The sequence below is a fragment of the Myotis yumanensis genome, unplaced genomic scaffold, assembly GCF_028538775.1.
Source record: "Myotis yumanensis isolate MYYU_CA2020_CCGP unplaced genomic scaffold, mMyoYum1.0.hap1 SCAF_20, whole genome shotgun sequence".
NCBI classification, from domain to species: Eukaryota; Metazoa; Chordata; class Mammalia; order Chiroptera; family Vespertilionidae; genus Myotis; species Myotis yumanensis.
This window is the reverse complement of record NW_027223771.1, coordinates 8,292,563-8,320,388: the sequence shown is the minus strand read 5'-3', so window position 1 is coordinate 8,320,388 and position 27,826 is coordinate 8,292,563. Positions and strand designations below refer to the sequence as shown.

Genomic DNA, 27,826 nt, shown 5'->3' with positions numbered 1-27,826 from the left:
CAACACAGAACGGACCACGTGAACCGTTTGTAAGTGTACAGTTCACTCACTACAAAGTCACCCATACCACCATCCGTCTCCAGACTTTTTTAAAAAAATGAGTCATCAAAGAAGGTAAGTTTTTTTTAAAATATATTTTTATTGATTTCAGAGATGAAGGGAGAGAGAGAGAGAGAGAATCATCAATGAGAGACAGAATCATGGATCGGCTGCCTCCTGCACGCCCCCTACTGGGGATCGAGCCACAATGCAACCTGGGCTTGTGCCCTGGCCGCTTAACCACTGAGCCACACAGGCTGGGCAGTTCACACCCTCTTTGTAAAGAATGGTTTCCAGGGAGTAAGCCCTGAGATCAAATAGGGGGTATTTGATGCCCGGCTGGCGTGGCTCGGTGGTTGAGCATCGACCTATGGACCAGAAGGTCAGGGTTCGATTCCCGGTCAGGGCACGTGCCCGGGTTGTGGGCTTGATCCCCAGTGTGGGACGTGCAGGAGGCGGCCGATCCATGATTCTCTCTCATCATGGATGTTTCTGTGTCTCTCTCCCCCTCTCCCTTCCTCTCTGAAATCAATAAAAATGTATTTTTTTTATTTTAAAAGAGGGTGTGAATGCACCCTCTGCCCGGGCACGGAGCCTCCGCAGCTTCCTCGCGTGCAGGCTGGGGGTGGCCCCCCTCCCCTGTGCCGCCGCCCGTCCGTCCGTCCGTGTGACCTGTGCGCCTGCAGCCTGTGTCCCTCTGTCCTTGCAGCAGCCAGCTCACCTGGCGCGACGTGCAGCACCTGCTGGTGAAGACTTCCCGGCCGGCCCACCTGAAGGCGAACGACTGGAAGGTCAACGGGGCCGGCCACAAAGGTGCGGGGCCCGGTGGGCGGGGCCGGGCGGGGCCAGGCACCCCGTGCTGGTGGCCCTGAGGGGGGGGCCTGGAATCTGTCTCGGGGGAGCCATGAGTTCTCGATGATCCCCGGAGAACACCGAGTGTGTGTCACAAGGATGAAAAGTCTGTGTCCAGCGATTTAAGAAAAGCGTCCTGGAACCTCAACGAGAAAATACCTCCGGTCACTAGAGTTCAGGGAGCCCCAGACTTAGTGGCTTTTTTAAAAAGATATATTTTTATTGATGGCAGAGAGGAAGGGAGAGGGGGAGAGAGAGAGAAACATCAATGATGAGAGAGAATCACCGCTCTGGCTACTGGGGATTGCGCCCGTCACCTTGGCCTGTGCCCTTGACCGGAATCGAACCTAGGACCCTTGAGTCTGCAGGCCGATGCTCTATCCACTGAGCCACACCGGTCAGGGCCGTTCCTCTTCTTATAAGGAGGCCATTGACCAGGGCCAGCGTGTCTTCGTCCTGCAGGAATGTGGGTGGCAGGCTGGGCCGTAACGAGAGCTGACCCACATTTCGGCGTTGGCCTCGTTCACGAGGAGAATAGATCATATCTGGTGCCGCCCCCGGGCCTCTCAAATGAAACTTTGGAACCGTCTCGCACCGGCCAAGTTCAACATCGGGCGGGGCCAGTTCACCAGGGCCCATGGCCTGTGCCACTGTCCCCCGGTGGCCTGGCATTCGGCCGGGGAGCTAAAGGGCAAAAGGGAAGAAGCGAGGGCTCAACCCAGGGGCCTCCAATTGCTTCTTCCTCTGGTTTTATCTTATTTTGTTCTTTAAAAAATAGATGTTATTGATTTCAGAGAGGAAGGGAGAGGGAGATGGAAACATCAGTGATGAGAGAGATTCACGGATCGGCTGCCCCCTGCACGCCCCACACTGGGGATGGAGCCCGCAACCCGGGCCTGTGCCCTGACCGGGAATCGAACCAACCCCTGACCTCCTGGTTCCTAGGTCGACGCTTAACCACTGAGCTACCCAGGCCAGGCAAGGAGTAGAGTTTTTATTATTTTTATTTGTTGTTAAAACTCACGTGAGGGTATTTTCCCTTTGGTTTTTAGGGAAAGTGGAAGGGAGAGAGAAACATCGATGTGAGAGAGACACATTGACCAGTTGCCTCCCGCACACGCCGGGACCAGGGCTGGGTGGGGACCCAGCCTGCAGCCCAGGTACATGCCCTTGACCAGGGATCGAACCCGGGACCCTTCCGTCCATCCGCAGGCCGACGCTCTTTCCACTGAGCCACACCGGCCCGGGCAGGAGTAGAGTGTTTAGACTGAGTAGTGCAAAGGATCCTGGGAGCAATCGGACGGTTGGATCCTCCCCACCCTGAGCAGCCCAGGTGGTCTGTCCCGGAGCCGTGGGGGTCACGGGCCGGGTGCCCTCCGTAGGCGGGAGTCGGGGGGCGGAGGGGAGGGGCGCCAGGTCTGAAGGGCTGTCTCTCCAGTCAGCCATCTGTACGGGTTCGGCCTGGTGGACGCGGAAGCCCTGGTCCTGGAGGCGAAGAAGTGGACGGCGGTGCCCTCGCAGCACACCTGCGTCGCCTTCACCGACAAGAGGCCCAGGTGAGGCCCGGCCCCGCGGGGAGCCCCAGGCGCCTGACCCTGACCCTGACCCTGACCCTGACTCGGCTGCAAGGTGCTCCCGGGCAGGTGTGCACTCACAGGACGGCGGGCCGCGCGCTTTTGCTCCTGGACCGTGAAGCTGGGGAAGGAACGGTTTCTTTTTGTTTGTTTTGATATTTTTTCCATTGACTTTTAGAGAGAGTGGGAGGGAGGAGGGAGGGAGAGAGAGAGAGAGAGAAACATCAATGAGAGAGAGACACACACATCGATCGGTTGCCTCCCCCGCAAGCACCCCAACCAGGGCTGGGGATCGAACCTGCCACCGAGGTACGTGCCCTTGCCCGGAATTGAACCCGGGACCCTTCAGTCCAAGGGCCCATGCTCTATCCACTCGGCCAAACTGGCTAGGACCTTTTTTAAAAAAAAAAAGCATATTTTTATTGATTTCAGAGAGGAAGGGAGAGGGCGAGAGAGATAGAAACATCAGTGATGAGAGAGAATCATGGATCGGCTGCCTCCTGCACGCCCCCCACTGGGGGTCGAGCCCGCAACCCGGGCCTGTGCCCTGACCGGGAGTCGAACCGTGGCCTCCTGCTTCGTAAGTCGACGCTCAACCACTGAGCCACCCTGGCCTTGATCTTGCTCTTGGACCCAGAGATGTGCTCGGAGTTTGAAAGCGTAGGGTGTTCCTGAGACGACACCCATGGGTGAGACTGCACACAGAGTCACCTCCCCACAGCACAGCCACGCTGCCTTCTTAGTACAGGGTGGTGGGGGGGAGGTCTTTACCGGGGGACATACCCCCGAGGCCCCGGCAGGGCCGGATGGAACCTTCCAGGACCCTCCAGAGCGTTCTCCCGTGCCCTGCGTCCGCCACGGCGGGGGGCCTGCGGGCCGGTCAGGCGCACGGTGAACTTTGGGAGCAGCCCACGCCAGCCGCCGGCCGCCCCAGCCCACGCGCGAGGCACACACGTCATGTGTTCGCGTGTTTACCGTCTCGGGGGGATGACGTCGCTGTTTGTGACCGTGTCTGAGGGTTTCTTATGACTCAGGCCCCACGGAGCCGAGCGATGTAATTCCTGGGAGACACTCGCCCTTGGCTTCACGCCTCCCTCCCCCCGAGAGGAAGGTCGGCCTCACGGGAACAGCGTTCCCCACAACAGGCCCGGCGCCCGCCCGGCCTTGGGGGTGTGTCCACGGGCGGCTGGGCAGCCTGAGGACCCTTCTTTCTTAATCTATTTTTAAATATATTGGTATTGATTTCAGAGAGGAAGGGAGAGGGAGAGACAGAAACATCCATGAGGAGAGGGAATCATGGATCGGCTGCCTCCCGCACGCCCCGCACTGGGGATCGAGCCCGCAACCCGGGCCTGTGCCCTGACCGGGAATCGAACCGTGACCTCCTGGCTCATAGGTCGGTGCTCAACCACTGAACCACACTGGCCAGGATCCTTTCTTTTTTTTTAATTCTCACCTACATTTCCATTTTAGAGAGAGGAGAAAAGAGAGAGAGAGAGAGAGAAACATGAATCAGTTGCCTCCCAACTGGGGATCAAACCTGCAACCCGGGCATGTGCCCTGACCGGGACTCGAACCCATGACCCTTCGGTGCCCGGGACGAAGCACCAGCCGACTGAGCCACCCAGGCCAGGGCAGGAAGCCGTTCCTTCAACCTCTCTAAGCAACTCCCAGAAGGACAACCGTCTTCTGGGCCGGAGGTCTCCCTCCAGGAGGGACATCTGAGAGTGTCCCGGACGGGAGGGCGAAGCTGCTCTCCCCCCGCAGTGGGCGGGACCCCCGAGGCCACACCTGGCACTCACCGCCCTCGTGGGTGACCTTCCCCCCCCCCCCCCCCCCCAAGGAGCATCCCCGTGGTGCAGACGCTGCGGACCACGGCCCTGACCACGGCCTGCGCCGACCACTCGGACCAGCGGGTGGGCTTCCTGGAGCACGTGGTGGTCCGCATCTCCATCTCCCACCCGCGCCGCGGCGACCTGCAGATCCACCTCATCTCCCCCTCGGGGACCAAGTCCCAGCTGCTGGCAAAGAGGTGAGGCCAGCTTGGCCTTGCGCGGCCGGGCAGGGGGCAGGGGGCAGGGGGCAGGGGGCAGGGGGCGGGTGTCCATGGCCTTCAGGGAACCACGTGGGCATCCTCGCAGCCTGGACTCTCGCACTGGCACCCGGGCTGCTTCCCCAGGCAACCAGGCAGCCGATCCATGACTCTCTCTCATCATTGATGTTTCCCTCCGTCTCTCTCTCCCCCTTCTTCTCTCTCTGGTCCTCAGCTCAGGAAATGTGCTGGGGTTTTTTTAAAGAAAATTATTCATCTTTTAAAAACTGTATATATATATATTTTATTGATTTCAAAGAGGAAGGGAGAGGGGGAGAGAGAGAGGAAAACCAATGAGGAGAGGGAATCATGGATCGGCTGCCTCCTGCACGCCTCCTATTGGGGATCAAGCCTGCAACCCGGGCATGTGCCCTGACCGGGAATCGAACCCTGACCTCCTGGTTGCCTGGGACGATGCTCAACCCACTGAGCCACACCGGCCGGGCGAGCAGGCTAATGTTTAAGTGGGTGATTGTGTGTGGCCCGCGAGTGATGATGTTATTAATATCCCGATGGCCCTTGGCAGAAGAAAGGCCCCCCCACCCCTGATAGACGGCAATGCCGGGCGCGATTCCTGGCACAGGCTCCTGGCTGCCCTTCCGTCCGGCTCTCGTCGCCTGCCTGACCTTCGAGAACCTTCCAGGGCCCTAGCGTTTCAGCCCCCGGATTCTTAGAGGGCGGGTCCTGGGGTGCCCTGGTGCACCACCCCCCCTGTGCGAGGCGCTGCTGTCCACCCGCTTGAGGCCACTTGGCAGCCGTGTGAGCCCTGAGCGTTGGCAGCCCCCCCCCCCCCCCCCACGGCCCCCAAGGCAGATCGTGTGATTGTCGGCTCTGTGGCCTTGGCCTGGGCCCCACATCTCGCCCCAGTCGGCAGCGCGCTCTGCCTGCCGGGTGTTCCCTTTCCCGGAGGGTGAGTTTGCACCCCTGACTCCCACGGCCCTTCAAAGGCCGTCTGTTCTGTGCCCGGGCCTTGGACTCTGCCCGGCATCACGTGGGGAACCCAGTCCGCCCTTTGCCGCTTCTTAGAAGGAAGAGGGGGTGCCCCCTGCCCTCTTTGCCAGGCCAAGAAGGCTCCCCGGAGAAGCACCTTCCTACAGGGGATGTTCGGAGAAATCCCCCCTGCACCCCCTCCAACCGAGAATCGAATCTTACGTCGTAGAAAACGTGTTTTAAAAAATATGTATTTTTAGTCCTGGCTGGTGTGGCTCAGTGGATAGAGCGCCTGTGGACTGAAGGGTCCCGAGTTCGATTCCCGGTCAGGGCACAGGCCCGGGTTGCAGGCTCGATCCCCAGTAGGGGGCGTGCAGGAGGCAGCCGATCCATGATTCTCTCTCCTCATGGATGTACCTCTCTCTCTCCCTCTCTTTTCCTCTCTGAAATCAATAAAAATATTTTAAAAATAAAAATAAAATAAAATCAAGGGTGGGAAAGCAGTCAGGGTCTTCCCTGCCCCTTCCCCTCCGACGACGAGGGCTGCCCTCAGACCTGCTGCCCTGGCCCCCCCTCCCCCACCCCTCCACCCCTTCCCGGTGCCCCTGCCCCCCGTGTCCTGACCACCGTCTCCCCTCGCAGGCTGCTGGACCACTCCAACGAAGGGTTTTCCAACTGGGAGTTCATGACGGTGCACAGCTGGGGAGAGAAGGCCGAGGGGGAGTGGACGCTGGAGATCCAGGACATGCCGTCGCAGGTCCGCAACCCGGGGAGGCAAGGTCAGAGGCGCGGCGTTCCTCTCCCCGTGCGGCCGCCCCGTCGCGGCTCGCGCTTGGCTTTCCCCACGGTGTCTCTAGCCCTTTCCATTTTTTTTAAATGAAGGTAAAAAGGCACATGGCACACACTTCACAGTTTCCATCATTTTGTCAAAATATTTTTTTATGGCCCTGGCCGGTGTGGCTCAGTGGATAGAGCGTCGGCCTGCGGACGGAAGGGTCCCGGGTTCGATTCCCTGGACCAGGGCACGTACCTCGGTTGCAGGCTCCTCCCCGGCCCGGGCCCTGGTCACGGTGCGAGCAGGAGGCAGCCCATCGATGTGTCTCTCTCAGATCCATGGTTCTCTCTGTCTTTCCCTCTCGCTTCCACTCTCCCTAAAAGATCAATGGAAAAGTATCCTCAGGTGAGGGTTAAAAGAATAAATACGTCCATTTAAAAAGTTTAAAAAAGATAAATATATGTTTTTACTGATGTCAGAGAGGAAGGGAGAGAGAGAGAAATAGAAGCATCATTGATGAGAGAGAATCATGGACCGGCTGCCTCCTGCACGCCCCACAGTGGGGAGGGAGCCCCAACCCGGGCATGTGCCCTGACCGGGACTCGAACCCTGACCTCCTGGTTCCTAGGTCGATGCTCAACCACTGAGCCACACCGGCCGGGCTCCCCCTCGAATCTCTACAACTTAATTGTTTTCATTTTTTAAGCAAACTCAGTTCCGATGGCTCCAGGCCATCCCTCTGCACGTTCTGTTCTCTATTTTACTTATTCAATCTCTTACTGTTCGATTTCAAACAAACAAAAAAGCCAGCTCCGTGCCAGTGGCGTGCTGAGCAAAATGTTTCCAAATCTCAGATAAGACCTGGGGTTTATGAAGCAATTAAGGCGGCTGAGTGATATGCGAGCTGCAGTAATACCACCTCTGGCACGTTGACCTCAGTTTATGTCCCTCGTTTTAAAACCTTTTTTAAAAAAAAAAACTGAATAGCCTGCCCTGGCCGGTCTGGCTCAGTGGATAGAGCGTCGGCCTGCGGACCGAGGGGTCCCGGGTTCGATTCCATTCGAGGGCACATGCCCGGGTTGCAGTTCCCGGCCCTGGTCAGGGCTCGTGCGGGAGGCAAGCGATCGACGTGTTTCTCTCCCATCAGATTTCTCTCTGTCTCTCCCTCTCCCTCCCGCTCTCTCTAACACTCAATGCAAAAAACATCCTCGGATGAGGGTTAAAAAAAAAAAGGAGAAATGAGCCTCTCCCGGGTGACTTTTCCATCATCGAAAGTCCCATACTTTCTCGACTGCCTCCTGTGGCTCCTCCGCACGTTTCTTTCCCCCTAAGAGCCTGGCCGTCCGAGTCCTGTCGCCGGCGACATTGACCGGTGTCACTTCCCAGGAAACGCTGAGGTTTCACAATCCCGGGTCGATGGCCCCCGCGACCCCATGCTGGCGGCCGGAGAGAAAGGCACCTGTAGAGCCCGTGCCTTCTGTGCCGGCTCCCAGGTTCGGCCCCAACACTCCCGTTTCTGGGAGACGGGCCTCACCCCCGCTCCCCCCATCCCCCCGACCCCCCGGAACAGCTCGGTGAGGGTCCCCGTCTGCACGCGCTCGGCTGTCCGTCCGCAGACTCCACGCGTCACCTCGTGTGACTCAGGACTCCGCAGCGTTTCCATCCATCGGACTCTGCCTCCCTTCTTTTTATTTTATTTTTTAAATATTTTTTTATTGATTTCAGAGAGAAAGGGAGTGGGAGAGAGAAACATCCATGATGAGAGAGAATCATGGATCGGCTGCCTCCTGCATGCCCCCTACTGGGGATCGAGCCCACAACCCGGGCATGTGCCCTGATGGGGAATCGAACCCGGGACCCTTCAGTCCGCAGGCTGACGCTCTATCCACTGAGCCACACCGGCCGGGGCTGCCTGTGTGTTTTTAACTGTGTGTTAAATGCATGGGGTAGAGATTGGCATTTCTGTGTGTGTGTGTGTGTATACAGTCTGTCGTAGAACGGCTCTATGACACGCAGTGCCCGGGCCGTGAAACCTGCTCTTTGAAAGCGTGCTTGTATGTTGTTATGTTTTTATAAGTAGACGGAGCCATTTTTATCCCTTCCGCCCGACCCTCGGCGGTAAACTCGGTAACGGGTTCACGGCACCTCGGCGGGGAGGAGCGCCCGCCGGGGCGTAAGCCTGAAACAGATTCCGTGATTTTTTTCTGGGCCTTTCTCTCCCTCCCCCTTCCTCTCTCACAAATGGAAGGCACAGCCCGGCCGGCGTGGCTCAGTGGTTGAGTGTCGACCAAGGAACCAGGAGGTCCCGGGTTCGAGTCCCGGTCAAGGGCACACGCCCGGGTTGCGGGCTCGATGCCCAGTAGGCGGCGTGCAGGAGGCAGCCGGTCCATGGTTCTCTCTCCTCACTGATGTTTCTCTCTGTCCCTCTCTCTCCCTCTCCCATCGTCTCTGAAATCAGTCATAAACATACCTTTAAAACCACCCTTTGGGAGGCTGTATCCTAAGAAGCATTAGCTCAGGAGTGGGGTTTTTTTCAGAACTCACAGACCTACGCCCTCCACGGCCGGCCCAGCGGGAGAGGGTGCCGTGGGAGGGCTCCTGACGCGGGGGCTGGGTGCCTTGCAGGGAAATTGAAGGAGTGGAGCCTCGTCCTGTACGGCACGGCCGAGCACCCCTACCACACCTTCAGCTCGCACCAGGCCCGCGCCCGCATGCTGGAGCTGTCCACGCCCGCGCTGGAGCCGCCCAAGGCCGCCCGGCCGCCCGCCCCGGCCGAGGGCCCGGAGGACGAGGAGGACTACACAGGTAATGCGCCTGAATCCAGGGGCACGGCCTGCCTCTTGCGAGGACTGGTTTTCCCCTGGTTTTCCCTGGTTTTGTGAATTTTCCCCCGAGGATATCTTCCCATTGACTTTCAGGGAGAGTGAGAGAGAGAGGGAGAGACGGAGAGAAACATCGACGTGAGAGAGACACCTCGAGGGGTTGCCTCCTGCACGCGCCCCGACCAGGGCAGCGCCCGGGCCGGGGAGGAGCCTGCCACCGAGGTACGTGCCCTGGACCGGAATCGAACCCGGGACCCTTTGGTCTGCAGGCCGGTGCTCTATCCACTGAGCCACACCAGATGGGGCTGGTTTTCCACTCTGGAATCGTGGGGCTGGCCCGGCTGGTGTGGCTCAGTGGTTGAGCATCAACTCATGAACCAGGAGGTCAGGGTTCGATTCCCGATCAGGGCACATACCTGGGTTTCGGGCTCGATCCCCTGTAGGGGGCGTGCAGGAGGCGGCCGATCCATGGTTCTCTCTCATCATTGATGTTTCTCTCTCCCTTTCCCTTCTTCTCTGAAATCAATTTTAAAACTATATATAAAAAAAATTTAAAAATCGTGGGGCTGCTCCTGGCTGACAGGGGGGTCAGGACGGGGGCTGTTCCGCGTCCGGGAGCCGCAGTAACGCTGCTGATTTGCACTCACACAGCTCGGTCCTCCCAGGGCCCTCCTAGCGTTTCTCAGACCAGTAAGTATGCGTCCGGCTCGTAAGTATGTCCCCTCGTCCCCAGGCCGGGAAATCGAGGTCCTCGCTATGCCCAACCAGAACCGGACCCGCCCCGTGTGCGGGGGCCTCCGCCCGGGCTCCCATCTCACGGCCCGGTCCTCTCAAACCCACCCACCCTCCGTCCCCGTGGCCAGGACGTGGCCAGGACCCGGGTCCTCGGGGGCCCAGGCGGGTGCGGTCCAACGGGCACAGCCAGGCAGAGACGTGGACCGGCCTCAGGGGCTGCCAGAAAGACCCGCGATTGGGTTTCCAGGCCAACAAAGCGGCTGCGGCGTCGCCCAGAAAGTACAGATGCTTCATTGTAAGGATTCCTTCCCAAAGGTTTTTAAATTGAGTTTTTAGAGAAGAAGGGAGAGAGAGAGAGAAAGAGAGAGAGAGAAACATCCATCGGCTGCCTCCTGCACGCCCCCCAGTGGGGATGGAGCCCGCAACCCGGGCCTGTGCCCTGACCGGGAATCGATGCGTGACCTCCTGGTTCACAGGTTGACGCTCAGCCACGGAGCCACGCCGGCCGGGCCCAGCTATGTCATTCGTTGCCAGGCGGCCCCTCCGGCTCAGCCCGCTCCCCAGCCGCAGGGCGAGGGCCTCAGACCCTGCCCCTAGGATCAGCAGGCTACGCGGCAAGCCGTTCCTTCCCCCGAACCGTCCCACAGCGATTGGCGAGAAACCGAGTTTCTGGTTGGGCATAGTTTCCTGCGCTCAGTCCTCCGGCTGCGAGATGCGCGGAGGGCGCCCTCCGACACCCTTGATGCTCTGAGTTATGTCATCGCTTCGGGGGTCGGGGGGCCGGGCGGTGACACCATGGAGCCTCCCCACCCCCAGTGCATCGCGAGCATAAATGATGGGCGATTCCCTTTAAATTTCCTTTAACACGGACGTTGAATGATGGATGGGCTGATCGGCCGTTCCCCCCTGTGATTTATAAATCAGATTCAGTCATAATTCATAAATGAACGCTTTGTTTTCCCCATAAAATCTGCTACCGACTAACCTTCTACCACCTGGGAATCTCCCCATATAAGACTGGTCCGCAGCCCGAGTCTAGATGGATAGAACGGGGGTGGGGGGTGGGGGTCTGTGGGGTGAGGGCGTGTTTCGGAGGCTCAGAAGTCCCCGAGTTCTCGGGCCAGGGGGACAGGTGGGCCAGTAGCGGTGACAAGAGCCAGGGAGGGTTTCCTGGTGTGGAGGGCAACGGGGAGGGGCGTGGAGGAGGAAGAGGGAGAGGGGCCCGGCCGGTGTGGCTCAGTGGTTGAGCATCGACCTATGAACCAGGAGGTCACGGTTCGATTCCCGCTCAGGGCACGTGCCCAGGTTTCAGGCTCGATCCCCAGGGTGGGGCGTGCAGGAGGTGGCCGATCCACGATTCTCTCTCATCACGGATGTTTCTCTCTCCCTCTCCCTCTCCCTTCCTCTCTGAAAATCATTAACAATATATTTTTAAAAACAAACGAGGGGGAGGAGGAGGCGGAGGACATCGGCATGATTGAGGACATGGTTAACTTCATCGAGCAAGACCGGCCTGGGCTCCGGGGAAGTCACCGCTGAGCGAGGCCGGGTGGTCCCCAGGGCCAGGTCTGGGCCACGGGCTGGGAAGGGGGCAGCCGGGTGGCCAAGTGTAGTGTGTTTTCAGCCAAAACAGTGCGAGGAGCTGGGTTTCTGAGGATTTCCTCCCCGGAATGGCTGGACTAGAGTGTACAGGAGTCAGATCAGATGGGCATGGACCTCGACATCGCAAATAGCAAATAGCCTGGCGTTAGGGGAGGGAGGGTCAGGGGGAGTGGAGGGAGGGAGGCAGGTCGGGGAGGGTGGCTGTGTCCTGTGCTGTGAGCGTCCCCGGGGACAAACACCCCTTAGACAGGGGTTCGTACCCTAGAAAGGGGACCCCCAATGCACACGTTGGAAACGCCAACAACATCCAACCCGCGGAGAGGTCCGAGGCCCCGTGGGGAGGGGAGGGGCGGGCTTTGTGCGCCAGCAAAGCCCCATTGTGCGGGGAGAATGGGCCTTTGTCCTCCCCTCCGTCCCTGTGCTCCTGTCCCTGTGCTGCCGGCCGGGCTCCCACCACCTCCCAGAACCAGACCTGACACCAGGCGTGTTTCCCTTTTCTTCCTAAAGACGCCAAACGCCCTCAGAACGGGCCGGGCCCTCCCTGGGCAGATGGGGTAACCCCGGGCTCTTCTAGAGCAGGAGGCGCAGCTCAGGGTGGGCGTGGGCACACTGCGGCCCCGAGGTCCCGGGGAGAGGCCACGTGGGGACATGCCCCCGCCAGCCTGAGGGAGGGTGAGACGGATCCGACAAGCCGGACAACATGGGGTCCGGGCTGCCGGTCACTCCCTGAGCCCGTTCAGCAGAGACAGGGTGGAATCCTACGTGAGCGTTGATTCCAGTCCTGCCGGCAGCGTGGGGGAGCAGCAGGGCACCCACAAACACCTGCTCTGCCCCTCCCTCCCCCCATAAGCCAGCTGCTGGTAGTGGGCAGAAGGACAAAGATTGCATGGGAAGTCGGCCAAAGGGTGATGCCAAATGGGCAGTTTACAGGTGAGCGGGTTGGAGATTTGCAAAGGCCTGTGGGTGTGCAAAGGCTGGGGGTTTGCAAAGGCCTGTGGGTATGCAAAGGCTGGGGGTTTGCAAAGGCCTGTGGGTGTGCAAAGGCTGGAGGTTTGCAAAGGCCTGTGGGTATGCAAAGGCTGGGGGTTTGCAAAGGCCTGTGGGTGTGCAAAGGCTGGGGGTCTGCAAAGGCCTGTGGGTGTGCAAAGGCTGGGGGTCTGCAAAGGCCTGTGGGGTGTGCAAAGGCTGGGGGTCCTCAGAGGGCTGGCGCTCTGGTTTCTGCAGTAAAGCTGTTCATCCTTCCATGATCACAGGCAGCTCCCAGTGGGGAGGACGGGCTGCGTTTCCAGGGGAGCTCCAGGGCCGCGTGCAGCTCCCAGCCAGGTCAGAAGGTGCCTTTTTAATCAGAACAGCACAGCCACGGGTCACAGAGCGTGATTCATGATCCTTATAGTGACAGCTGGTCCCCAACGTTCTCTTTGTGCCCCTCACAGCCCAGCCCCGCAGGCCCACCGCGCTCCTGGGGGACGGCGCGGACGGAGCCGGGGTGTGCGTGGGTGAAAGGCCGGGCTTGTCTCTTGCAGGCCTGTGCCACCCGGAGTGCGGGGACAAGGGCTGCGACGGCCCCGGGGCCGATCAGTGCCTCAGCTGCGTGCACTTCAGCCTGGGCAACGCCAAGACCGGCAGGTGAGGGCGGGGGCCCGTCCGCGTGGGGAACCCACGCACCACCCACGGGAACGGGCTTTGCTGTGTTTTGTTCATCCTCCCCTGAGGGTATTTTTCCATTGATTTTTAGAGTGAGTGGGAGGGAAGGGGGGAGAGAGAGACACATCGATTGGTTGCCTCCCAACTGCGCCCCGACCGGGACCGGGAATCAAACCTGAGGCCCTTCGGTGCTTGGACCGGCGCTCTAACCACTGAGCACACCGGTCAGGGCAAAGGGGGTCTGTTTTGAGCTGTGTTCTCAGCCCCTCCACACACACACACACCCGGCACCCTACTTAAAAATTCAAGTGAAAAAGAAAATGTATAAGGGAAAAAAAAAATCTATACTAATAATAAGGTAATATGCAAATTGGTCGGGACGCCCTCACGCATAACAACCAATCAGCAGGCTGCGTGTGTGCAGCAGGCGCAGGTGGGCGGGGACTTCCAGCATCTGGGACGGGGGCGGCGCACGGCGGCTTCTCCACGCACCTGTGCTGGGGTCCACGGGCCCCCACCCTACCTCTCTGGGGCGATGGATCGAGGGGCTCCCGCACTGTGACAGGGCACAGGCCAGGCTGGAGGACACCCCCGCCCCCGAGTGCACGAATTTTGTGCACCGGGCCACTAGTTTAAAAAGAAAAAAGAATCCTGGTGATGCCTGGACAGTGTGGCTCAGTGGTTGAGCATCGACCTATGAACCGGGAGGTCCCGGTTTGATTCCCGCTCAGGGACATGCCCGGGTTGCAGGCTCCATCCCCATCCAGTAGGGGGCGTGCAGGAGGCAGCCGGTCCATGATTCTCTCTCCCCATTGAGGTTTCTCTCTCTCTCTCCCTCTCCCTTCCTCTCTGAGATCAATACAAATGTATTATTTAGAAGAACAGAAAGGACAACGGGCATGAACGGTTTAACCTTCTCCCCCGGGGCCTTCGTTTCCTGGGGGGCTGGGGGTTTGGGGGGGGGCAGCTCGGGCCCTGCCGCTCGGGCCCTTCCTGGGCCGGGCCTCGGCCGTGGGACTTGGGCTGCGGGTGGAGAGCGCGGGCGTGCCTGAGGGAGGAGGTGCTCTCTGCTCTGGCTCCGACAGGAAGTGCGTGAGCGAGTGCCCCCTGGGCTACTTCGGGGACGCGGCCGCCAGACGCTGCCGCCGCTGCCACAGGGGCTGCGAGACCTGCTCGGGCCGGAGCCCCACCCAGTGCCTGTCCTGCCGCCGCGGCTTCTTCCACCACCAGGAGGCGAGCACCTGCGTGAACCCCTGCCCCGCCGGGTTCTACGCGTCCGACAGTGAGTGCGGCCCCGGCCGGTGTTGCTCAGTGGTTAGGGCGCCGACCTACTAGTATGAACCAGGAGGTCCCGGCTCGATTCCCCGTCAGGGCACGTGCCCGGGTTGCAGGCTCCATCCCCATCCAGTAGGGGGCGTGCAGGAGGCGGCCGATCCATGATTCTCTCTCCTCATGGATGTTTCTCTCTCTCTCCCTCTCTCTTCCTCTCTGAAATCAATAAAAATATATTTAAAAATAAAAGAATAAATTAAGAAAAAAAAAAAGTGCATGTGGCTGCACCGGGCATAGAAATGAGGAGTCGGCCGCCTCACTGGGCTGGGCGGGGTCCCCTCTCTGGGGAGAACTTCCCACGCCGGCCGGGCTCGCTGGCCCGGATTGGATCGCGTCCATTCCCCCCCCCCCCCCCCCCCCCCCGTCTCCTTTTCTCCAGGCCAGAGAAAATGCCTCAAGTGCCACCCCAGCTGTAAGAAGTGTGTCGACGACCCCGAGAAATGCACCGTCTGCAAGGAGGGGTTCAGGTGGGACCCCTTCTCCCCCCCTCCGCTCGGCCACCTGTTCCTGCTTTTCTTTTCCTTTTCGTGTTTATGCTTGAGTTGCCGTGTCTTTGCCGGTTTTTACTGAAAGCTACCTCTGCAGGGTAAAGGTCTAGTCTGTCCACATCACACTCTGGTCTTCCCTCTTCTCTCAGCTGCACACACGTCTCCTCTAAAAATATCTTACTGGGGCCCGGCCGGCGTGGCTCAGGGGTTCAGCATCGACCTGTGAACCAGGAGGTCCCGAGTTCGAATCCCGGTCAGGGCACAGGCCCGGGTTGCGGGCTTGGTCCCCAGTAGGGGGCGTGCAGGAGGCAGCCGATCCATGGTTCTCTCTTATCATGGATGCTTCTCTCTCTCTCTCCCTCTCTCTTCCTTTACGAAATCAGTAAATGCGCAATGGTTTTTTAACTGCCTTTTCTTTTCCCACCGACAGCCTCGCCCGGGGCAGCTGCATTCCCGACTGCGAGCCGGGCACCTACTTCGACTCGGAGCTGGTCCGCTGCGGGCAGTGCCACCCCACCTGCAAGACCTGCGTGGGTGAGTGCCTGGCCGGCCGGGCGCCGGGGTCGTGGGGCCCCCAGTCCTGGGACCCGGGTTCCCCGGTGGGTGGGCGGCTCCCCTCTCTGGGACCTGAGGAAGCCCTAGGACCTCGCGGGCGGCTGTGAGGTTTGTGGCATCAAATACCAAGATGGGGGGCGCGGGCTACAGTGTATAGGCGTGAAGCTGGAACTGGGGAAGATGCAAAGGTTGTGGGACCCGGCCGGTGTGGCTCGGTGGTTAGAGCGCCACCCTATGAACCAGGAGGTCAGGGTTCGATTGGGGTCCAGCCCTTCTTCATGTAGGCGGAGCCAGACGGGGGCGGATCTCTCGCAGGAGCAGGGCCTGCTGGGAAAGGAAGCATTTGGAACCAGGGCCCATGAACTTTTGTTCGTTTTTTATTTCCTTTATCTTTTTAAAAAATATATATATATTTTGTTTGGTTTTTGTTCCTTTTTTTATTTTTTCTCCCCTTTTTCTTTTTTTGGGGGGGGCCCCCCGACTGTGGGGAGCTGTGCTGAGCTTGGCTCAGGCCTCCATGTGTCCATCTGTGAAATGGGTGTGTGCTGCCCCCTAGTGGGTGGGGATGGGGAGGGCCCGGCGCGGGGTGGGCACAGGGTGGGCACCTGGGAACCTGGCTGGGCCAGGACCCCGGCTCTCAGGCGGCAGCCGGCCGGGCGGGAGGTGGGGGGCTGTCCCTGATGTCGCTCCTTCTCCCCCGTCTCCCCCCCCCCCCAGGCCCCAGCAGGGAGGAATGCATCCACTGCGCCCCCAGCCTCCATTTCCAGGACTGGAAGTGTGTGCCCGCCTGCGGCGAGGGCTACTACCCCGAGGCCATGCCCGGCCTGCCGCACCGCGTCTGCCGGAGGTACGTGCCTGTCCGTCGTCTTTATTTATTTTTATTGATTACAGAGAGGGCGGGAGAGGGAGAGAGAGGGACATCCAGGATGAGAGAATCATGGATGGGCTGCCTCCTGCACGGCCCACACTGGGGACTGAGCCCGCACCCCGGGCGTGTGCCCCGACCGGGACTGCATCCGGGACCTCCTGGAGCGGCCGGGCCGGTACCCTCTCCAGCCGCGGGAACCCCTGTCCCCTCCGTGTCCCCCGGCAGGTGCGACGAGAACTGCCTGAGCTGCGAGGGCTCCAGCCGGAACTGCAGCCGCTGCAAAGCGGGCCTCACGCAGCTGGGGGCCTCGTGCGTCGCCAACCACACCTGCAGCAACGGTGAGCGGGGCCTGGGACGGGGCACCGCGGGGCAGGGACCCCCAGGCCCCCCGAGTCTGACCGGGCCCCCCCCCTCCTCTCCCCCCAGCGGACGAGACCTTCTGCGAGATGGTGAAGTCCCAACGGCTGTGTGAGAGCAAGCTCTTCATTCAGTTCTGCTGCCGCACATGCCTCCGGGCCGGGTAGGGGCAGGGCCAGGCCGCCCCCGTCCATCCGACCGTCCGCCCGTCCGCCCGCCCGCCTGCAGACTGAGGGCCAGAGCCCGTTTCCGGGGCAGCGCCCGCCTCTGACAGCTTCACCTCCCGCGGGGCCAGGGCCTGCGGCGGCCGCTGTGCGCGCCCAGCCTGGAGGGTGGCGGCCCCCAGGGGTGTCCCTGTGGCGACGTCCCCTCCAACTCCGCCCGCCGGCCGCCTCCCTCTGGGGACCCCGAGGGGCACCCCGGGCCCTGCCTGGGACCCCCCACGTTTACTGAATCTTCAGACCAAAGCGAACGGCACGCACGTGGCCTCCCCGTCACTTCTCGCCGGGCTTGGAGCATCTCCAAGGCCAACCCTGAGCATCTCCAAGGTCAACCTCACCGGCCGCCGTGGAGGCCCGTTTGGGGGCATGAACGCTGGGCCCTGGGGCCGGTGGGGGGTCTGTTTCCGCATCGGCCGTGGCTGTTGAAATGGCCGCGACGCCCCAGAAAGTCAGAGCCCACGGCCCTGAGGGGAAGGGGCTGCCCGTCCCGGGACTCGGGGTCCCCCCGGCCCCAGTGCCCGCCGCCACCCCCTCCCCCCCCCAGAGTCTTCCGAGCAGGGTCCCCGGGAGCCTGCCCACGGGGCCAGCCAGCAGGTGCCTGACCCCGGGCCTGGCCATCCTGCCGCCACCGCTGTGAGCCCGGCCCTGGGCAGTGCGTCCCCCACGTGGAATGGCCTCGGGGGCCGGGTCCTCCACGCCCCTCCGCCCGGACTGAGCCGGAGGGCGCGGCGGGAGCTCCTGCTGCCAAACCTGTGTCGGGCGGGCGTGTCGTCAGCTGCCTGTTCCGGTTCTTCCCGAGGGGGTCCTGTGGACAGGGAGCCCCGATATTTCCCTGGAAATGCACCGATGGGCTCCCGGGATGGGAGTAACCTTTGCCTTAAACTTTCTCTCGAGCTTGTGCGTCTCCGTTGTGTCCGGCTCCCCCCTCAGACCATCAGGGAGCCCACGTGTCCCTGGGAGCTGGGGGGCGGGGGGGGCCCACGCAGGAGGAAGACGCCCTCAGAGCAAACGCAGTGCTAACCCTAAGTTAATAAAGAGTTAACAGCCCACAGCGAAGGCGTCTGTTTCTTTCCTGGGCACAGCGATGACTCGTGGGTGCGGCCCGGCCGGTGTGGCTCAGTGGTTGAGCTTCGACCTGTGAACCAGGAGGTCATGGGGTTCCATTCCCAGTCAGGGCACAGGCCTTGGGTGTTGGGGTGCAGGAGGCAGCCCATCGATGACTCTCATCACTGATGTTTCTCTCTCTGCCCCTCTCCCTCCCCCTCTGAGGTCAATAACATATTTTAAAAAACAAAAATACAAAACCTTTTTTAAAACCCAGCAAGCGAATGACAAGTACCAGTGCACATGTGTTGATATGTATGCAATTTGACATGTATGCTAATTTGTTGTATTGACAAGCTTCAAAACTTCCTAGGTCAAATTTTCTGAAGGTGTTAGCATCATAGATATTTTTAGGCCTAAAAATGTCGAATTTCGTGCCTAAAAGAGCATTTGCGGGAAGTTTTAATTCATTACTAGTAACGAGTGAAAAAAATCCGCATTATTAACCGGTACAACTGGTAAAACCAGTTTTGTGGTGTGAGGGCGCCGCCTTGTGGACATCTCTGGAATTGCACGAGGTTTAAACTTTTTTTTAAGCCATCACAATGCAAAGTACAGACAAGTTACTGGTACAGAGAACTCTCTTCCTGAGCGATCTGACATCACCCATGTGACACCCTACCACCGCCCAAACATTTTAATTTTTTTTCTTCCCAAATACTTAGGCGATTTCTAGAATCAGGGTCCCTCCAGACTCCAGAGACCCCCCCAAGTATACAACCAGAATCAGGAACGTAGCCTGGGCGCCCCAGGACCTCTGAACCACAAGAGATCGGTTGGCGCGTATGGCAGTGGCCGCCCCGCCCTGCCCCCCCGCTGCCGGGGTGGATCGAACCCATGACACCGAGAAAGACGCCCTCAGAGCAAATGCAGCGCTAAACCGAAGTTATTAACAGTTAACAGCCCACAGCGAAGGCGTCTGTTTCTTTCCTGGGCACAGCGATGACACGTGGGTGCTGCCCGGCCGGTGTGGCTCAGTGGTTGAGCTTTGACCTATGAACCGGGAGGTCAAGGGTCCGATTCCTAGTTGGATTCCGGGTCGGGGGTACAGGAGGCAGCTGATCAGTGATTCTCATCGTGGATGTTTATCCCTCTCCCTTCCTCTCTGAAATCAATAATATATATATATATATATATATTTTTTTTTTTTGAAAGGAACAAAACAGTGCCAGCTGAGTCCAGCTTGCAGGACTCTGGTTGGGGATGGCCTGTCAGGTCCGTGGAGCAGCAGCAGGAAACCTAGAGGAGGCACCTCAGGAGGCAGAGAAATTAGTGCCTTGGGGGACCCTGTCCTGGGGGCAGCCTGCCTGTGGCTGCAGGTTCACAGGCTGAGGGTGAGGGTTCGAGAGCAGAGGCCGTCCCAGAGTCTCGAGTGCCTGGCAAACGTCCTATTTGTCTCTGTTCTTTTGAGCTTTGATTGCAGAGGAGACCATTAAAACAACAGAATACCCTCTGGCCAGTGTGGTTCAGTGGTTGTGTGTCGACCTATGAACCAGGAGGTCCCGTGGTTGGAATCCCAGTCAGGTACATGCCCCGGTTGGGGGCTCCATCTCGGGTGTGGGGTGTGCATGAGGCAGCTGATCTATGATTCTCTCTCAAAATTAGTGTTTCACTCTGACCCTCCTCCTTCCCCTCTGAGATCAATAACAAGAAAAAAACCCCACAAAACCTTTTTTAAAACCCAGCTAGCACAATGGTAAGCAAAACCAGTTTTGTGGGCTGAGCGCGCCGCCTTGTGGACATGTCTGGAATTGCAGCGGGTTTGTTTAAAGTCATCACAATGCAAGCTACAGAAGTTACCAGTACAGAAAACTCTCATTATGAGGGCGCCGCCTTGTGGACATCTCTGGAATTGCATGAGGTTTAAACTTATTTTTAAGTCATCACAATGCAAATTTCAGAAAAGTTACTGGCACAGAGAACTCTTCCTGAGCGATCTGACATCACCCATGTGACACCCTACCACCTCCCAAGTATTTTAAATTTATTTTCCTCCCAAATACTTCAGAGGCGATTTCCTATAAACAAGGGCCTTCTCCGGCACAACCATCAGAATCAGGAAGTTCATGCTGAGCGTCTCTACGGTCCAATCCTCTGACGGGTTCACGTGGCCCGTTGTCCCAGGAAGGCCCTTCGCAGGCGCCAGAGACCCCGCTGAACCCCCATCCCGGGAGAGGCACCCTGTGCATTGAGTCTTCATTTCTCGCCAGTCCTCTTCCTGGAACCTTTTAAAGACTCGAGTGCTTAACACTTTGCTTAACCAGCGGATACAAAAGTCTAGAATCAGGGCCCCTCCAGACTCCAGAGACCCCCAGGATCGCAGCCAGAACCGGGGAAGTAGCCCGGGGGCCCCAGGACCTCGGAACCGCAAGAGATCGGGTGCACGGCTCTTCGATTATTTCGGCCTGGGCGCCGAGCGGCGCGCGCGTATAGTATGTCGGCCGGATCAATTAACGCTGCCTGTTGGAGGGCGCAAGGCACGCTGGGATGTGTACCTGGCGTTTGGCGCGAGGACACCGGAAGTGTGTCGACGTCGGCGCGGTGCACGCCGGGAAGCGAGGCTAGCGGCGAGCGGGGCATGCCGGGAAGTGTGGCGACGTTGCCCCGGGGCATGCCGGGAAGTGTGTCTTGCGTCAGTCGCAGGGCACGACGGGAAGTGTGTCGACGTCCACCCCCGGGGCATGCCGGGAAGTGTGTCTGGCGTCAAAAGGGGCATGCCGGGAAGTGCGTCTGCGTCAGTCGCGGGGCACGCCGGGAAGTGTGTCGACGTCCACCCGGGGCATGCCGGAGGTGTGTCTGTCATCTACGCGGGGCATGCCGGGAGGTGAGTCTATAGGTGGGCCGGGGCTAGTCCGGAAGTGTGTCAGAAGGAGTTCGGGTCGCTCGGAAGTGGTCGTTTGCGGGCGCGGGCACGCCGTGTAGTGGTCGTTTTGCCGGCCAGCGCGGGTCACAAAGGGAAGTGTGTCTGGTAACGGGCCTGAGCCACGCCGGGAGGACTGTCTGGCGGGAGCCCGGGCGCCGCGGAGCGGGAGCAGGGAGGCGGCAGGATGGTGAAGCTGACGGCGGAGCTGATCGAGCAGGCGGCGCAGTACACCAACGCCGTGCGGCACCGCGAGCTGGACCTGCGGGGTGAGTCCGGGGAGAGGCCGGGGGCTGGCGCCGGACCCGTTGGCCGGCCGTGTGGGCCCCGCAGTGGGCGGGCTGCGCCTGGGCCGCCCCGGCCCGAATCTGGCGGGCGGGGCGGAAGGACCATCCCGGAGGCTCCGTGCACGGCCGGCTCGGGGCACGGGGACTCGGATCGCTGCCCGGCCCGTATCCGTGGGCCTGCGTTCGGTTCGGCCTCGTGGGACCGTTTCTCAGTCTGATCCGCTCGAGCGCGAGCTGCTGGTTCTCCGGAAACACGTTAAAGTGATAGCGTCAGAGTGAGCGTAGGGCGCGCGCTGGTCCTTTTCTTTTCCTTCTTTTTAGAGAGAGCGGGGGGGGGGGGGGGGGGGGCGGAGAGAAAGAGAGAGAAACATGCATGTGAGAGAGACACATCGCTTTGTTGCCTCCCGCACACGCCCTGACCGGGTCCGGGATAGAACCCGAGACCCGCGGGGGCTCTGGCCACACGGGGCGGGGGAGGCCATTAGGGAGGAAGCGAAGGACCGTGTATCCCCACCCCCCGCCCACACCCCAGCGCTTCCTCAGCAGCGTCAGCGGCCCCGGGCCCTTCACGCAGACGCGTCATCAGGTGACCGTCTCTCATCAAACAGCCCCCGTGTCAGCGCCGACACTGAACCGTTCCGATCCGGAGCTGCTGCAACCCCAGGAAAGGTTACAGTGCGCCTCCCGGCCATGGCCACACCCCAATGAGCACCCTCAACGCCCGCCCCCTTCAGACTTGAGAGATGGCGGAGATGTCCCGGGGGCAGGCAGCACAGTGGTCAGTCAGCCTGGAAATGATCCCGAGGAAACGGAATTTCATGAAAAGGAAAGTGCTCTGATCCAGGCCGGGTGTCTGTGGTTAGAGTGTCGGCCCGAGGACTGAAGGATCAGGGGGTCATTTGAGGTCAAGAGCAGTTTCCTTCGTTGCAGGTTCAATCCAGACTGGTCGGGGCGTGTGCAGGAGGCAACCGACCCATGTGTCTCTCTGTCTTCTCTCCCCTCCCTTCCACTCTCTCTAAGAACCAATGGAAATGTGTCCTAGGGTGAAAATGAACAACAACAGCAAAGCAATCGGAGGGACAGGCAGCTGTCTGTCCAGCAAATCAGAAGATAGTTTAGGAAGACCATGAAGAGCAACCGTCTTGGGGATGAGCTCCCATGGGGACCAAGGGGTCTCAGCGCAGCTGCTGCTGCCTCTGCTTCTGGCTTAGACTCCTTGCGGACAAAGCCAGGTCCTTCTACCCGGCCTCATCTTGTTAATCCTTCCCCAGGATATTTTCCCGTGGATTTTTAGCGGAGGTGTGGGGGAGAGAGATAGGAACATCCATGATGAGAGAGAACCATCGATCAGCTGCCTCCTGTATGCCCCCTACTGGGGTGGAGCCCGCAACCCGGGCCTGTGCCCTGACCTGGAATCGAACCCAAGACCTCCTGGGTCATGGGCTGATGCCAACCACTGAGCGACACTGGCCGGGCCTGGGTAAACACTTTCTGAATGAATGCTAGCTTTTTTAAAAATTAAATTACTGGGAAATTCTGCTAATGTACTCTAGCACCTTTTAGTTTTACTAATACTTGTGGATTTTTTTTCCTCTCCGCTTCACAGGCTATAAGATCCCTGTCATCGAGAATCTGGGTGCGACCTAGACCAGTTCGATGCGATTGACTTTTCTGACAATGAAATCCGGAAGCTGGACGGCTTCCCGCTGCTGAGGACACTGAAGACCCTCCTGGTGAACGACAACAGGATCTGGTGAGTGGCTGCCGGGGCAGCGGCTGGTGCCCAAGCTGAGCGTCCTCCCCGCTGCCAGTGCCACCTCCACGTTTCCTCCTAAGATGAGAAACGAGGAAGCTTTTCTCATGCAGGTGAGAGCCTAGCTTGGCTTCGGGCTCCCCCAGCGGTTTCCAACCTTTTCCATCTCAGGGCGCACACAACTAGTCACTCAAATGCTGCAGCACAAGACTCTGACCCCAAAAAATAGATTTATATTGATTTCAGAGAGGAAGGGAGGGGGAGCGAGGTAGAAGCATCAATAATGAGACAATCACTGATCGGATGCCTCCTTCTCACCCCACACTGAGGATGGAGCCCACAGCCAGGGCGGGTGCCCTGACCGGGAATGAACCCTGACCTCCTGGTTCATAGGTGGATGCTCATCCCATCATTGATGGGTTAGATCCGCCTGGAACCTGTCCTCCAGGGAGATAACCCGGCTCTGCATTCGCTGTGCTTCCTGGCGGATCTGACTTTGTCTTCTTTTCCTGGAGCGGGCTTGTCTGTCTCGCTCTCCTTTATGTTTTCCCTCCTCATTGCTCCCTCTCACTCCTGCGCGCTCCGTCTCTCTTTCTGTTGGTTCTGTTTTTCCCGGAGCAGCTTAGAGATTAATTATTGAACAGCTGGCTCTGTTCCTAGATCCTAGGGACGCACACAGATGTGCTACCCAAGTTCCTACTTCTGCTGCTGACACTAGTACAGACGCCCCGGTTCCCCGCCTCTGCCACCTCCCCCCGTCCCCCCCTATGGCCAAGTGTCTGCTCACATTTATCAAAGTGGAAAGGTGACCAGTGTCACCTCTACCCTCCCAGACAGCGCAGGGCCCTGAGCCATTTCAGTCCCGCACGCCAGCTCGCTGTGTGTCTAATGCGCTGTTTAAAGCCATCGCTGCTGTGGGTGGAGAAGCTGTTACGTCTGAGATGGGAGGGTGCAGAAGCTCCAGTGCATTCATCAGCTTGTTCCCTGGAAGCGCATCGGGCGCCGGAGCGGGAAGGACGGGGCAGGATGGTCCTCGCTCCCAGCGGCTCAGGGGGTGTCTGCTCTCCCTCCACAGGGCGCCCTGGCCCCGCGGGCGTCGCTCAAGTCGCTGACCTCCCTGAGGTAGGAGACGCCCTGTGACAGTGAGTCCTTCACAGTAACCCCTGCCCGGCCTGGACCTTAACACCCAGTGAGGACAACGGAATGCTGCATGGGAATGAACTGGAAAAGGTTTACAATTTTAAAAATATGCATATTGTTTTAAAACTCATAAACCTTCTAATTCTGTTTTCCCCGCTATGGACAAGAAAAGAAAAGGGCACCTTTAAACACAAACCCTGCAAAGCACTGTTCGTGACCTGTGGGCCATGCTGTGGCTAACGGGTTCCATTCCAGTGCGACAGCAGCCCCACTGGCCGCCTGATGGTGCTCTCAGTGTCAGGTCTTGGACACAAGCATGGCAGCGGGAGGAGGCAGGGCTGGAGAAAAATATATGTATTGCAGCTCTGGCTGGTGAGGTTCAGTGGTTAGAGCATCGACCTCTGAACCAGGAGGTCATGGTTCAATTCCTGGTCAGGTGCCACGAGAACTGCCGGAGCTGGGAGGCGGGCCTCACGCGTCGCCAACCCCACCTGCAGCAACGGTGAGCAGGGCCTGGGACCCGGCACCTCAGGGCAGGGAGCCCCACGGCCCCCCAATCTGACTGGGCTCTCCTTTTTTCTCCCCAGCGGAGACCAGCGAGATGGTGGAGTCGAACTGGCTGTATGAGTGCAGGCTCTTCATTCAGCTCCGCTGCCAGCACGTGGGCGCGGCCCATCGAAGTCCACCCGCCGGCCGCATACCTGTGAGAACAGGACCCAAATGTACATCCCCAGGCCCTGCCTGGGAACCTCGTGGTGTCCTTACGGCGACCGCATCCTTCCGGGGACCCCAATCGGAATCCCTGTGGCCCTGCCTGGGAACCCCCACTTTTACCGAATCTTCCGACCAAAGCGGAGTGTCAAGCACGTGGCCTCGCCGTCCCTTCTCGCTGAGCCTCAAGCATCTCCAAGGTCAACCCCAGCCTCCCCTGGGACGGGCCGTCCCCACGTGTGACAAAGGGCCCAGCAGCCCCTGTCCTCCGCCCGGACTGTAAGCCAGACAGCACGACAGGACCTCCTCCTGCCAAACCTGTGTGGGCGTGTGGATCAGCTGCCTGGTCCGGTTCTCACCGAGGGGGTCCTGTGGACAGAGAGCCCCAATATTTCCCTGGAAATGCACAGATCGGCTCCCGGGATCAGGAGTAACCTTTGCCTTAAACTTTCTCTGGAGCTTGGACGTCTCCATCGTGTCCAGCTACCCCCTCGGACCATATGGCAGCCCACGTGTCCCTGGGAGCTGTGCCCATGACACCAAGAAAGACACCCTCAGAGCAAATGCAGTGCTAACCCTAAGTTAATAAAGAGTTAACAGCCCACAGCGAAGGCGTGTTTCTTTCCTGGGCACAGTGATTACACGTGGGTGCTGTCCAGCCGGTGCTGCTCAGTGGTGGAGGTCATGGTTCAATTTCTGGTTCAATGCCCAGGTTGGGGTCTCCATCCCCAATGTGGGGTGTACAGGAGGCAGCCAATGGATGGTTCTCTCTCATCATTGATGTTTCTATCTCTGTCCCTCTCCCTTCCTCTCTGAGATCAATAACATATTTAAAAAAAATACAAAACCTTTTTTAAAACCCAGCAAGCTAAATGGCAATACCAGTATACATACATTGACATAAATATATGCGATTTGATGTTTGCTATTTTGTTGTATTGACAAGCTTCAAAACTTCCTATGTCAAATTTTCTGAAGGTGTTAACATCATAGATATTTTTACACCTAAAAATATCAAATGTCGTGCCAAAAAAAGCATTTAGGGGACGTTTTAATTCATTACTGGTAACTTGAAAAAAATCCGCATTATTAACCAGTACACCTGGTAAAACCAGATTTTTGGTTTGAGGGCGCCGTCTTGTGGACATCTCTGGAATTGCATGAGGTTCAAACTTTTTTTTTTTTAAGCCATCACAATGCAAACTACACACAAGTTACAAGTATAGACAGAGACCTCTCTCTTCATGAGCGATCTGTCATCACCCATGTGAGACCCTACCACCTCCCAAGTATTTTAATTTTTTTCCTCCCAAATACTTCCGAGGCGATTTCCTATAAACAAGGGCCTTCTCGGGCACAACCATCAGAATCGGAAGTTCATGCTGAGCGTCTCTACGGTCCAATCCTCTGACGGGTTCACACGTGGCCTGTTGTCCCAGGAAGGCCCTTCGCAGGCGGCCAGAGACCCGGCTGCACCCCTTCCCGGGAGAGGCACCCTGTGCATTGAGTCTTCATTTCTCGCCAGTCCTCTTCCTGGAACCTTTTAAAGACTTGCGTGCTTAACACTTTGCTTAACCAGCGGATATAAATGTCCAGAATTAGGGCCCCTCCAGACTCCAGAGAACCCCCAGGATCGCAACCAGAACCGGGGACGTAGCCAGGGCGCCCCAGGACCTCGGAACTGCAAGAGATCCGGAGCCTGGCTCTTCGACTGTTTTTGCCTGGAAGCCGAGCGGTGCACATGTACGTAGGGACCTGGTGGGTCCCCTCGGATGAACCCATAGCACCGAGGAAGATGCCCTCAGAGCAAACGCAGTGCTAACGGTAAGTTAATAACAGAGTTAACAGCCCACAGTGAAGCCGTCTGTTTCTTTCCTGGGCACAGCGATGACACATGGGCGTGGCGAGGCCGGTGCGGCTCAGTGGTTGAGCTTTGACCTATGAACCGGGAGGTCAAGGGTTCCATTCCTGGCTCGATCCCGGGTTGGGAGTGAAGGAGGCAGCCCTCAGTGATTCTCATAATGGATGTTTGTCCCTCTCTTCCTCTCTGAAATCATAACATTTTTTTTTAAAGAGAAAATGGCATCTGTGTGCAGCCTGGAGGGCTCCGGTTGGGGATGGCCTGTCGGGTCTATGGGGCAGCGGCAGGAAGCCTGGGTAGAGTCAGAAAAATGAGTGCCTTGGGAGGACCCTGTCCTGGGGGCAGCCTGCCCGTGGCTGCTGGTTCACAGGCTGAGGGTGAGGGTTTGAGAGCAGCGTCCCTCCTGGAGGCCCTGGAGCCTGCAGTGCCTGGCAAACCAACTTTTTGTCTCTGTTCTTTTGAGCTTTGCTTGCACAAGAGACCATTAAAACAACTACACACCATCCATCCGGCCGGTGTGGCTCAGTGGTTAAGCTTCGACTTATGAACCAGGAGGTCGTGGGGTTTGATTCCCAGTCAGGGCACGTGCCCGTGTTGTGGGCTCCTCCCCAGTACGGGGCTTGCAGGAGGCACCCGATTGACGGTTCTCCCTCCTCACTGGTGTTTTTCTCTCTCTCCCTCTGCCTTCCCCTCTGAGATCAATAACATATTAGGAAAACAGAAACAAAACCTTTTTTAAAACCCAGCAAGTGAAAGGGCAAGTACCAGTGCACATGTGTTGATATATATGCGATTTGACATGTATGCTATTTTGTGTATTGACAACAAGCTTCAAAACTTCCTATGTCAAATTTTCTGAAGGTGTTAACATCATAGATATTGTAACGCCTAAAAGTGTCGAATGTCGTGCCAAAAAAAGCATTTGCAGGAAGTTTTAATTCATTACTAGTAGCTATTGAAAAAAATCCGCATTATTAACCGGTACAACTGGTGATATCAGTTTTGTGGTGTGAGGGCGCCGCCTTGTGGACATCTCTGGAATTGCATGTGGTTTGTTTAAACTTTTTTTTTTTTTTAAGTCATCACAAAGCAAAGCTACAGAAAAGTTACCAGTACAGAGAAAATAGGAAGCCGGGTTGGGGGCTCCATCCCCGGTTGGGGGTGCAGGAGACAGCCGATCAGTGATTTTCACCATGGATGTTCTCTATTCCTCTCTCTTCGTCT

General features: G+C 58.6%; 1 protein-coding gene, 1 long non-coding RNA gene and 1 other non-coding gene across 7 annotated transcripts in view; all 3 read left to right on the top strand.

The window, feature by feature from the left end:
• The window catches only part of PCSK6 (proprotein convertase subtilisin/kexin type 6), a 52,883-nt gene extending 34,946 nt beyond the window's left edge, over positions 1-17,937 (top strand). The window contains exons 10-22 of one of the 3 annotated variants that reach the window (XM_070400639.1): positions 749-852; positions 2,330-2,447; positions 4,309-4,497; positions 6,130-6,266; positions 8,888-9,067; positions 9,736-9,774; positions 12,945-13,047; positions 14,151-14,347; positions 14,777-14,864; positions 15,316-15,419; positions 16,158-16,287; positions 16,534-16,646; positions 16,735-17,937. In XM_070400639.1, coding sequence (XP_070256740.1) covers positions 749-852; positions 2,330-2,447; positions 4,309-4,497; positions 6,130-6,266; positions 8,888-9,067; positions 9,736-9,774; positions 12,945-13,047; positions 14,151-14,347; positions 14,777-14,864; positions 15,316-15,419; positions 16,158-16,287; positions 16,534-16,646; positions 16,735-16,832 — 1,600 coding nt within the window. In that variant the 3' untranslated portion in view covers positions 16,833-17,937. Of the gene's footprint in view, positions 1-748; positions 853-2,329; positions 2,448-4,308; positions 4,498-6,129; positions 6,267-8,887; positions 9,068-9,735; positions 9,775-12,944; positions 13,048-14,150; positions 14,348-14,776; positions 14,865-15,315; positions 15,420-16,157; positions 16,288-16,533; positions 16,647-16,734 lie in introns of those variants that run through there. The other 2 variants (XM_070400640.1, XM_070400641.1) reach the window with 2 other exon arrangements.
• Positions 17,938-20,855: 2,918 nt separating this feature from the next.
• Positions 20,856-25,347, top strand: LOC138998250 (uncharacterized). Of its 3 annotated transcripts, none has more exons than XR_011469111.1 (4): positions 20,856-21,119; positions 22,744-22,890; positions 23,966-24,532; positions 24,618-25,347. It is a non-coding gene; the product is annotated as an uncharacterized lncRNA (long non-coding RNA). The 3 variants fall into 3 exon arrangements; XR_011469113.1 differs by having other exon boundaries at positions 22,744-23,003; XR_011469112.1 differs by lacking the exon at positions 20,856-21,119 and adding an exon at positions 21,742-22,617.
• Positions 24,233-24,346, top strand: LOC138998707 (small nucleolar RNA SNORA54). Its single transcript, XR_011469213.1, has one exon. It is a non-coding gene; the product is annotated as a small nucleolar RNA SNORA54 (small nucleolar RNA).
• Positions 25,348-27,826: the final 2,479 nt, after the last annotated feature.